Source organism: Vulpes lagopus, chromosome 16, assembly GCF_018345385.1.
Source record: "Vulpes lagopus strain Blue_001 chromosome 16, ASM1834538v1, whole genome shotgun sequence".
Taxonomy (NCBI): Eukaryota; Metazoa; Chordata; class Mammalia; order Carnivora; family Canidae; genus Vulpes; species Vulpes lagopus.
This window is the reverse complement of record NC_054839.1, coordinates 52256983-52268243: the sequence shown is the minus strand read 5'-3', so window position 1 is coordinate 52268243 and position 11261 is coordinate 52256983. Positions and strand designations below refer to the sequence as shown.

Genomic DNA, 11261 nt, shown 5'->3' with positions numbered 1-11261 from the left:
ACGGCGCTGGGACACACCGTCGTTATTCACATTTAAAAAAAAAAAAAAAACCGTCCCGAGCGCGGAGCCCAACAAGGTGGCAGATACGAAAACCAGGAGGGCTAACCCGGATTCCAGGCTCCAAAGTTCTAAAGCATAAAATCGAACGGCCGAAAATTAGCGATTTCTAATTCCGTCGGCCGAAAACAATGAACGGCCGATAAATCTCGCGATGCCTATGGAAACTACCGCTCCCAGCGTGCACAGCGGCTCCGGGCCATCCGCCTATCCCCTGGAGTCTGGAGGGGCCCCGGCATGCCTCGGGGCGCGAAAGGCAGCCTGGGAGCCGTAGTTCCGCGGGACGCCTACCGGTATTGCCAGCGCGGCAGTGGCGGCTCTCTCGGTTCCGTCCAGCCGGGTTCTGTAAGGCGAGCTGAGGCGGAGAAAAGGGCGCGGAACTGGAAGCGGGTGAGTCAGGCGCTGGCTACGTGATAAAGGGAGGCGGCACTGCGGCATACGGCTGGATTAGGTAAATGGACCCGTGCTGCAGTCTCTCCGGAGACGCCGCGATCTAGCGCCCGCGCGAAGAGGGCGAGGAGGAGCCCGCGCCCGGTCCGTGCACCCGTTCTCGCCCTCGTACCCGCCGCCATCTCCACCATGCAGTCCCGGGAAGAGGCTCCGCGTTCTCGCCGCCTGGCCAGCCCCCGCGGCGGCAAGCGGCCCAAGAGGATCCACAAGCCCACGGTCTCGGCTTTCTTCACGGGCCCGGAGGAGCTGAAGGACGCGGCTCACTCCGCAGCCCTCCTGGCGCAGCTCAAGTCCTTCTACGACGCGCGGCTGCTGTGCGACGTGACCATCGAGGTGGTGACGCCCGGCAGCGGGCCCGGCACCGGCCGCCTCTTCCCCTGCAACCGGAACGTGCTGGCGGCCGCGTGCCCCTACTTCAAGAGCATGTTCACGGGCGGCATGTACGAGAGCCACCAGGCGAACGTGACCATGCACGACGTGGACGCCGAGTCCTTCGAGGTGCTGGTCGACTACTGCTACACGGGCCGCGTGTCGCTGAGCGAGGCCAACGTGGAGCGCCTGTACGCGGCCTCCGACATGCTGCAGCTCGAGTACGTGCGGGAGGCCTGCGCCTCCTTCCTGGCCCGCCGCCTCGACCTGGCCAACTGCACCGCCATCTTCAAGTTCGCCGACGCCTTCGGCCACCGCAAGCTGCGATCCCAGGCCCAGTCCTTCATAGCCCACAATTTCAAGCAGCTCAGCCAGATGGGTTCGATTCGGGAAGAGACTCTGGCGGATCTGACCCTCGCCCAGCTGCTGTCCATCCTGCGCCTGGATAGTCTGAACATAGAGCTGGAGCAGACCGTGTGTCATGTGGCCGTGCAGTGGCTGGAGGCGGCTCCCAAGGAGCGCGGACCCAGCGCTGCGGAAGTCTTCAAGTGTGTCCGCTGGACACACTTCACTGATGAAAATAAAGATTACCTGGAGGGGCTGCTGACCAACACCATTGTGAAAAAGTACTGTCTGGACCTCATCGAGGGGGCCCTGCAGATGCGCTATGGTGACAAGCTGTGCAAGGCTCTGGCGCCCAAGCCAGAGACCAGCAGTGGCAGCTGTGGCGGCGGCAGCAGCAGCAGCGGTGGCAGTGGTGGCGGCAGCAGCGGCGGCAGCGGCAGCGGTGGTAGTGGGGGCAGTGGGGTTGGCGGCGGCGGCAGCAGCAGCAGCAGCAGCAGCTCCTCTGTTGTACCCATAGCTGAAAACCCACCCCAGAGGCTGGGCGTGTGTGCTAAGAAGATGGTGATCTTCTTTGGACATCCTAGAGATCCCTTTCTGTGCTGTGACCCATACACCGGCGATATTTACAAAGTGCCCTCGCCTCTGACCTGCCTTGCTCACACCAGGACTGTCACCACCTTAGCTGTCTGCGTCTCTCCAGACCACGACATCTACCTGGCCGCGCAGCCCAGGAAGGACCTCTGGGTGTACAAGCCAGCCCAGAATAGTTGGCAGCAGCTGGCCGACCGCCTGCTGTGCCGGGAGGGCATGGATGTGGCCTACCTCAATGGCTACATCTACATTTTGGGTGGGCGAGACCCCATTACCGGTGTTAAGTTAAAGGAGGTGGAGTGCTACAGTGTCCAGAGAAACCAGTGGGCACTGGTGGCTCCGCTACCCCATTCCTTTATATCCTTTGATCTAATGGTCATCCAGAACTATCTTTACGCCCTCAACAGTAAGCGCATGTTCTGCTATGATCCGAGCCACAATATGTGGCTCAAGTGTGTTTCCCTCAAGCGCAATGACTTTCAGGAAGCCTGTGTCTTCAATGATGAGATCTACTGTATCTGCGACATCCCGGTCATGAAGGTCTACAACCCAGTCAGGGGGGAATGGAGGCAGATTAACAATATTCCCCTGGTGTCGGAGACCAACAACTACCGGATAATCAATCACGGCCAAAAACTGTTGCTGATCACCTCTCGCACCCCACAGTGGAAGAAGAACCGGGTGACCGTGTATGAATATGACACTAGGGGAGACCAGTGGATCAACATAGGTACCACCTTAGGCCTCTTCCAGTTTGATTCCAACTTCTTTTGCCTCTCAGCTCGTGTTTATCCTTCCTGCCTTGAACCTGGTCACAGTTTCCTCACTGAGGAAGAAGACGTGCCGAGTGAATCGAGCACCGAATGGGATTTAGGTGGATTCAGTGAGCTGGACTCTGAGTCAGGAAGTTCAAGTTCTTTATCTGATGATGATTTGTGGGTTCAGGTAGCACCTCAGTGAAATGCACAGGATCAGCAGAGTTTGTTGTAGATAGGTTGAAACACTAAGGTGTTTTTACTGCTTTGGAAAGTGTCTTAAAGAGATGCCCTTTCTCTTTGCTGGAAAAAAAAAAAAACAACACAGGTTGATTGATTTCAGGTTTGGTTTAGAAAGGGTATTGTTTGAAATACTAACATAATTTAATGTTAGGGAATTTATACACAAAGAAATCAACCTATTTAATAATTTACTGTTCTAAAAGTCCAGTATTGATTTGATTGTTGGGTATGTTTATGTTTGATTATACTAATTCAGTCTTTTGTTATTAAATCTTCTGTTTTGTGCCACAAGTACTGTGACTTGAATTTTGATTTTTAAAGTAGAAAACCGATTGGGTAGGAATCACCAGGTAGGGTTTTGAAAGTGTATCTTTCCCTTCAGAACAGGGTAGTAGGTTCCCAAAACTTTAAACTAGTGGATTATTACAAAATGTGTTCTAATTTAAATATAGTTTTCCAGATTTTAGTTTAGTTACCTCCCCTTTTGTGAAGAAGAAAAAAAAAGGCAGATGTTTAATGTGACTGGTGATTTCACTTGTAATGATGTACAGGATGGCCGTAAGCTCACTAAAAGTAAAAACAGACACACACAAGATTCAGCTGTTTAAAAAGAAATTTGTTTTAAATTTGTAATGTAAAATGTGTATTTGCAAACAGTGACCAATTTTCCATCTGTTCTGGTAGTGTCACCAGTCATGGAAAAACCTTAAAAAAAAGAAAAACTAAACTAACTTGCTTTGTAGGTTCACATTTTTGATCTATACTTGATATATGCTTCACAGAATCAGAGGAATCATCCTCTTTTTCACTGGACACGATTGTGTAAATTTGTATCCATTGTCTTAAAAAGTTTATGTGATTCTTAAAATACTTTGGCTGTACAGTTTTGGTGTTCATCTTAGATTTGTCAGCAAAATGTGATTATTCTTTGCTGTTTAATGAAATAATATTCGTTTTGAAAATATGTGTAAGCTAAGAACAGTATTTTATTGAGATCAGTAGATATTGTGTCTATCAACTATGAAATCAAGTGCCAGCAAAGAACTTTAAAACTTTAAGTTGTGTATAGAACTGTTTTGTGTAGCATTGAAATATTGTCAGTTTTGTAAGTCACTAAATGTTATTATCAGCTTAAAGGTATTTTTGTATTAAAAGTTTACAGTTAAATAACATAAGTGAATGATGGCATTTGGGGCCAGTAGTGAAAGTATATTTCGTCTAAACTATTTCCCTAAGCAGTGGTATACATGGTTATTTTATTAGGGTATTTGTATTTGTTCCGTGTTTCTCTGTGAACCATACTCCGGTCTTTGTTTCTGTCACACTATGTAAGGGAAAGTTCAGAAACAGAGACTACATCGTACAAAACTGACATTGCTAAATACAAGTGCTTACCTCTTGAGGGTTTATTAGCTATGGTTGTCACGCTACATACCCGTGAAAAATGACCAGATGCTTATGGTGTATCCGTTTTTTCTAGACCCAGTTAGAATTTTCTTCCTGAATCTTCATTCAGTAACATGCTAATTCCTCTTCTATGTTTCTGCTCTAGTGATAGAATGCTAACATTTCTTACACCGTGGCTGAGTACGGAGGATTGGTTGGTGTTCTCAGGTGGGGAAACTGGATTTTTTAAATGAAATACCATAGGGTGAAAATGGAGAGAGGGAGACACAAAAGGGTAATAAGGAAGAGAGAAAAGAAAAAAGAAAAAAGTTGTCTCAGCCGTTTGGATTGGCCATCTGAAGATCCTACAAAACATTCCTGGTTAACATTTTTAGTGAACTGAGATGCTTGTCCTAACAGTATGTGTTCCTTCAAAAGGGCAAACATGCTTTTAGTTGTTTAAGGCTACATTTTGTTCTCTTTAACAGCAGGGTTGTTATAAGCACTGTACTTAACACAAAGCTGTGTCTCAGTAGTGTATTTGGCCAATTTTTTCTTCACCAGTAACTTCTTACGGATAGCTTTCTGTTTTGTAAGGTTGAAATAGGACAGTGCTGATCTTCACCAGATTGTCTCTCTGCAGAATTAAGGTATGCAAACGACTGATAAATGACAAATCCTCTAATTTGTCATTCTCAACCTTGGAGTTAGGTAACAGCTAAGTAGCAGTAATATCTTGGTTTACAAAGAAGTTTTCTTGGGAAGAACTTTGGTTTCGTGATATATTTGTGAATTAGAGAATCGATGTTAATCATTATTTTATAGATAAGTGATTTGTATGTGATTAGTTGCAAATAAAACTGGTATTAGAACCTAAACTTCCTGGCTTTTTAATTCAGTGTTTATGCCAAACGTATAAACCCTTGCTTGTGCAGTGAGTGGCAGGACTAGCGGTATTGAAATGCCTTCTTGACAGGAAAGCACCTTTTGTCTCAGTTTTCCAATTAATCAGCACATCTTTTGGTGAATGCTCGCTATAACACTGTTTGCAAGACTACTCTTTGTAAGATTTAGAATGACCTTAATTATCTTTTGTATCTGTTCCTGTAGTCTGAAAAGCGTAACCCAGATTTTTGCAAGTTCTTCTAAGTTCAAACGATAAGTGTCATTAGGGCTGCCAAAGGGATAAACTAGAAATTAATTCTATAATTGGCTTGTCTATAGTAAAGAATCTAAGGAAAGCTTTTAATTCACTCTTAAAAAAAAAAAGATTTTCTTTACTTGAGAGAGCACAAGCAGGGGTGGGGGTGGGCAGGGGTGGTGATGGTGGCAGAGGCAGAGGGAGAAGCGGACTCCCTGCTGAGCAGGGAGCCTGCCGCGGGGCTCTACCCCAGGACCCTGAGATCATGACCTGAGCCGGAGGCAAAGCGCTTACTTAAGTGGCCCTTTTGATCCATTCTTTATAAAATTACAACAAATTTGCCTTTTTCTTACGTCAAGGATGATAAGACATGAGACCTAAGGTAAGAAAGAGTACATGTGACAGTCTCTCCTTCCCATAGCTTAGAAACTGCAAGACCCTTTTATCACTCTATAGGAATATCCATTATAGCAAATAGGATAAAGCCGGGAAGCATTAGAAAGCATAATCACCTAGAGAAAATGTGACTATCCGTAGAAACGTAAGACAATGTTATTTTTAAAACCAACAAGAGTGTTCAATATATATATAAACCCATTGATTTTTTTTTTATAATTAAACTTTAAAAAAACTTTGCAGAGGCTGCTGTGGCTCAGAGTACCGTGGGGGCAATAGATTTTGTGCAAAACAGGAAGGACCTCCTCCTTGACTCTGAGCCATTTGTCACCTGGATCTGTTTCGTCAAACTTCCATTCCTCAAGCGAGTACCGGTGAGGATTCAGTGTGGTCCGAGCAAGGCACAGAGTAGGGAGTGGACGTTGTTGTAATAACATTCCATCTAGATGTGAGACCTGTTTCCTCCTAAAACAACCTTGTCTGGGGAGTCACCTTATGGAGTCAGCCTTTTGCACCCTCACCTCCAAAGTTAAAAATTGCTTAGGAACACCGTATCTCAATCAAATATTTTTTATGGGCGGAGGCAAAATATTTGTTGATTCTAGGAAAACGACCTAACCGGACTTAACATTAATGTCAGGAAAAGTATTTATTCCAAACAGATCTGTGTGTCTTAAAGAGAAGAGCCTGGACTCTGAATTGTAAGCAATATCACCTTAGATCATCTTAAGAAAATCAGGTAGGTATTTTGGAGGGTTTCGTGGGGTTGTGTTTTGTTGTTGTTTGGTTTTGGTTTTTTGTTTTGTTTTGTTTGCCTATTATAATGGAAAAATTCAGCAATAGGACTTACTTCAGGCACAGCCTGATCTGGAGTGTGCGTCTTCAGAAGACCTCAAGAGCTAACGTTTTCTCTCACTGTGTCTATTGGCTGGAATATAGTTCTGGCTGTAAGTAGTAGAGACCTAGTGGTTATTTAAAAAAGCAGTTTCTCATATAAAAGTCCAATTTGTTAAGTCTCTAGAAAGTCCCCTGAGACTCGGGCTTTTCTATTTTCCCATTCTGCCATCCTGGGGGTGTCGTCCTGGTCCATCTAGTCCAAAGTGGTTAGTCCTGGTGTCTCTATTCCAATCATCCAGAAGAAAGAAAGAGGGGGGAGAGAGCAGGACCCTCCCCTGTAAGAGAGGTGGTATACATCACTTCCAGTCATGTGACGTTGGCCAGAACTTCACGGAGTAGCCACACCTAACTTCAAGAGTGCTCGGAAGAGGTAGTCTTTATTCTAGAACAAGATGTGTTGAGTTAACATCCAGGAGTTCCTTCGTATAGGATGGGGGAGAAAGGCTGTTAGGTTAAATAGCAATCTCTCCCGCACCATCTGTCAGGCCAGATGTCATCACATGGCAGCCAAAGTGCTAACACCATCCTGGGGGTTCCTGCAATCCGCACAACACGGGCAAGTCCTCCCCCTCACCCCCCAGAAGGCCTTGGGGAGCTCCCCGGGCTCTTGCCGCTGCTCTGTACAGAAAAGGCAAGGAAAGGCACTTCATCTTGTTTTGATTAAATAAAGCTTCGTAGACTAAATGTGTACTGGAACCCTAGATCATGAGCCAAAGTCTAGTCTTGGCATTATATCATGGAATGTTTCCACTTCCTGAAAAGAAAGAAAAGAGCACTGACAAATGGCTCTGTGTAATCAATGGCAGTATTAATTATCTTAAACAGCAAATGTTACTTCTATTTAAAACAACAACAACAACAACAACAAAACAAAACAACCCAGAACCAAACAAAGCTATCAGAATTAGGGTAATGATGAAAACTGGGAAGTTTCTTAGAGCGAGCTCAGCCATTTAGCAGCATTCTAGCATTTTCTGTGCCTGGATGGTCTCTGCGAGTGCTGTGTGCATGTCAATCTCCTCGTCTCCCCCTCTGTTGAAGCCCAGACCCTCAGCCACAATAGTCTATTCAGAACTTTGCTTCTTGCTGGATTCTTGTCCTGACTTCCAGTTCATCATAGTTTATTCAATATACGCAGAGAGGGTCACTCTGTGATCTGTGCAAACTTCAAAAACAAAACAAAAAACGAAAGAAAAAAAAAAAAACCCCAGCTGCCGGACAACCTTGTGAATAGTGGCTCCTGTCAAGTGTGGGCTACAGCTTTTATCACCATCATCTGTATTCCAGGTCCCCAGATTTTGTCTTTAAGGCACACACCCGCCCTTGTGTGGCAGGCGGAGCCCTCACCTCCAGCCGCAGGCGCAGGGGACACTCCGGCTAGCAGCTGGGTGTCTGTCCCCACATTAACCAAGACTGTGAGACTCCATTTTCTGCTTCATTTCTGAATCTCCTGCAAGCCCCCCAGACACTGCTGGTGAGCTGTGCCCGGCCGGGGCTCCCCTGCGTTCTCTGCCCTGGGCACCCCCTTTGTGTGGGATGGCAGCCCCAAGAGTCTCTTTCCTGCAGGACCTTCTGCGGGGGGGGGGGGTGGCCGGCTTGTTGCTCTGTTGCCTCCTGCACCAGCATGTGAGCTCCACCATGGAGGGGACCCTTCGCCTTGGCCTCAGCCCCCCAACATCAGGCAGGCGCAGCACCCACTGAATATTTGTCGAACAAAGAAATCGGCGTATCTGGTGCTTGTTTGCATTTATATGAGAAACCCTTGCATTTAGAAATCTCATCTTTTTGTCAATTTTCCAGCTTTGAGGGAGAGCTATTATTAAACTCTTTTGTCTGGTTGTCATAGCAACCCACTGGCCTCCAGAGCTACAGGTTATTTCTGATGGGCATGTTCCACCAGACAACCGAGCGCACGGCGTTTGCAATTATGGAATCATGCCGCTGTTCCAAATCACAGTCCTCGCCCTGCATGTGTCTCGGTGTCTTGGATAGAGAGAGCGGGGAGCTCGCCAGCAAACAGGCCCCTTCTGACGCAAAGGTGAGGAGGAACTCGAGCACCCTAACCTAGGTCTCTACCCTCCACGCCTGACCTAGCCCCTCCCGAGGGCTCCACCTTTCCACCAGCACCTGTGCACTCAGTGGGGCTTTCTGTCCAAGGTGCCCGGGAAGTTTCAGCAGTTCATTGCTCCAAGCCTCTAAAGAGCTCTGAGGCTTGGCTTCATTTTCTTTCTTTCTTTTTTTTCCCTCCCCCTTGCCCATTTCTTAAATTTCACGTAACATGAGCAAAGGAGGAAGGTTTTCACCAAAAAAATTGAGATTTGCCCTGAAAAGGTCCAGAAGCGGCTGCTCTCCTCCTCCTTCTCCTCCTTCTCCTCCTTCCCCTTCCCCCGCTCCCCTTCTTCCTTCGGCTCATGCTTTAGGGTGGCAGGGCCCGGAGAAGGGTTTTCTTAAACTGAGTTAGCAATCACAGAAAACTCTTCAGGATCGGTTGGATGTGACAGGGTTTCCAGGGCCCTGCAGCCGGCCAGTTTTTCCAAGGCAGAGAGGCCAGTGGTGGATGCGCCCAGGGGGGTCTTACAAAGACGTGAGGCTGCGTTTTCTCTTCTGTAGGTTTGCCTCCCCCTGTTCTAGGGACAGGCAGGCGCCACCCAGTTCCAAGGTGTAGCCTGCGATAATTACTTCACCCTTCCTCTGTGCTGTTCTGAATGCTTTTCTTATTATAAATAGGGTTGTAATACCCACCAGTAAGCGGTCCCCTAACCTTATCTAAATGAAATCACATTACAATTAACTTACCTCCCGGTTTTGACATAAAAGCCCTAACCACCCACAACTGCCAATTAGCACCAATTGTAAAGGGATTCATGCTAAATGGTATCTTGATTTGGTTTCACTTTTGAACAGAGGGGTTCAGCAGCTGGCTAGATGAAGAGGAAGAAAGGATCAGCAAATTCTTTTTTGCTTATGGGATTTCAAACCATGCGCCAACCCAGTTACCTCTCTTCCTCATTTGTTTTAAAAGTGAGGGATCCTGTCAAGGTTATCTGCGCAGATATCAGCTCTTGGGCCTACTGTGAAAATAAGTCGAGCAAGGCTTTCATGAAACCACTGCATCTGATGCTGCTTTTTTGATCTGAAGACTTCCTGTCTTTACTTCAAATGGCAGAACAATTTATGAGCCAGAATGCAAACAAGTACATGATAATAGCAGTAGGCTATTTGTGACAATTCGGCATTGAGGTTAGGGCCCATGCGAAGCACAGGAGCCCATGAGGAAGCAAAAGCAGTGTACTTTCCAATGAAACAAATACTGGTTTATCAAAACAAATTAGAAAAATTAAGAGTATGGGGCCCCTGGGGGCCCCTGGGTGGCTCAGCAGTTGAGTGTCTGCCTTTGGTTCAGGTCATGATCCCAGGGTCCTGGGATCGAGTCCCACATTGGGATCGAGTCCCACATTGGGCTCCCCGCAGGGAGCCTGCTTCTCCCTCTCCTTGTGTCTCTGCCTCTCTCTCTCTGTGCCTCTCAGGAATAAATAAATACTCTAAAAAAGGAATAAAAAAAGAAAAATTAAGATTATTACATAATAATTCTAAGTTCCTTTTTTAATTCAGTACTTGAGGAAAGTTGGGTCTTGTTCAGGAGGATGAAGAGGTCTTGTGGGAGTTTTCTAGGCTTAGAAATAGATAATACAGGGGATCCCTGGGTGGCTCAGCGGTTTGGCGCCTGCCTTTGGCCTAGGGCGCGATCCTGGAGTTCCGTGATCGAGTCCCACGTTGGGCTCCCGGCATGGAGCCTGCTTCTCCCTCTGCCTGTGTCTCTGCCTCTCACTCTCTCTATGTCTATCATAAATGAATAAATAAAAAATCTTTTAAAAAAATAGATAATACAGATTCCGTTTGGAATAATGAGTTATAAATATACCTTGAAATGCTAACATTACCTAAGTATAGGGGCACCTGGATGGTTGAGCATCTGCCTTCGGCTCACGTAGTGATCCCAGGGTCCTGGGACTGAGTTTTGCAAGGGGCTCCCCGGGGGAACCTGCTTCTCCCTCTGCCTATGTCCCTGCCTCTCTTTGTGTGTTTCTCATGAGTAAATAAATATAATCTTTATTAAAAAAAAGAAATGTTAGGTATGATTATAATTATTTTTATGTATATTAAGGAGATGCTCAAAGCCTGTTATTCATGCTTTGTTTTAGGCTATTCTTGCTGCTTCTCTCCCTTGCTCACTCTCTGGATTTGAAGATCATTTTCTATTGGACTCATAGTACATGTCAGCGCTTAACCACGCTTAACCAAGATCCCTCCTGACCCTCATCTGATAACTGGAATAGCTCAAGATTTTATGGATTTACACTTCCATGCTCCTCTCATGCTCCGGGTAGGATTACAGTACCCTTTTCATTTTGTCATACTTCCTCCAAGCTTTTTTTTTTTTTTTTGAAAACAAGTTTTCTTACCAGATTCTGTAGGTCATACTACAGATTTATTGTGATTTTATGTGATTTTTATCACACTTTCTCATTTCACAAGTCCTCGCTATAGGGGAAAAGGGTTCTCTTATCTACATGCGCATGTGCACACACTAATGTGAAGAGGCTGTACACAGGAGGATGTTGTTTGCAGTG

General features: G+C 46.3%; 1 protein-coding gene across 1 annotated transcript; it reads left to right on the top strand.

Annotated features, from left to right (window-relative positions):
• Positions 1-339: 339 nt before the first annotated feature.
• On the top strand, positions 340-5074 carry LOC121477140 (kelch repeat and BTB domain-containing protein 6). The gene has a single exon (XM_041731364.1). It carries the CDS (start codon positions 637-639, stop codon positions 2770-2772), a length of 2136 nt encoding a protein of 711 aa, XP_041587298.1. The 5' UTR covers positions 340-636; the 3' UTR covers positions 2773-5074.
• The last annotated feature ends 6187 nt before the right edge of the window (positions 5075-11261 follow it).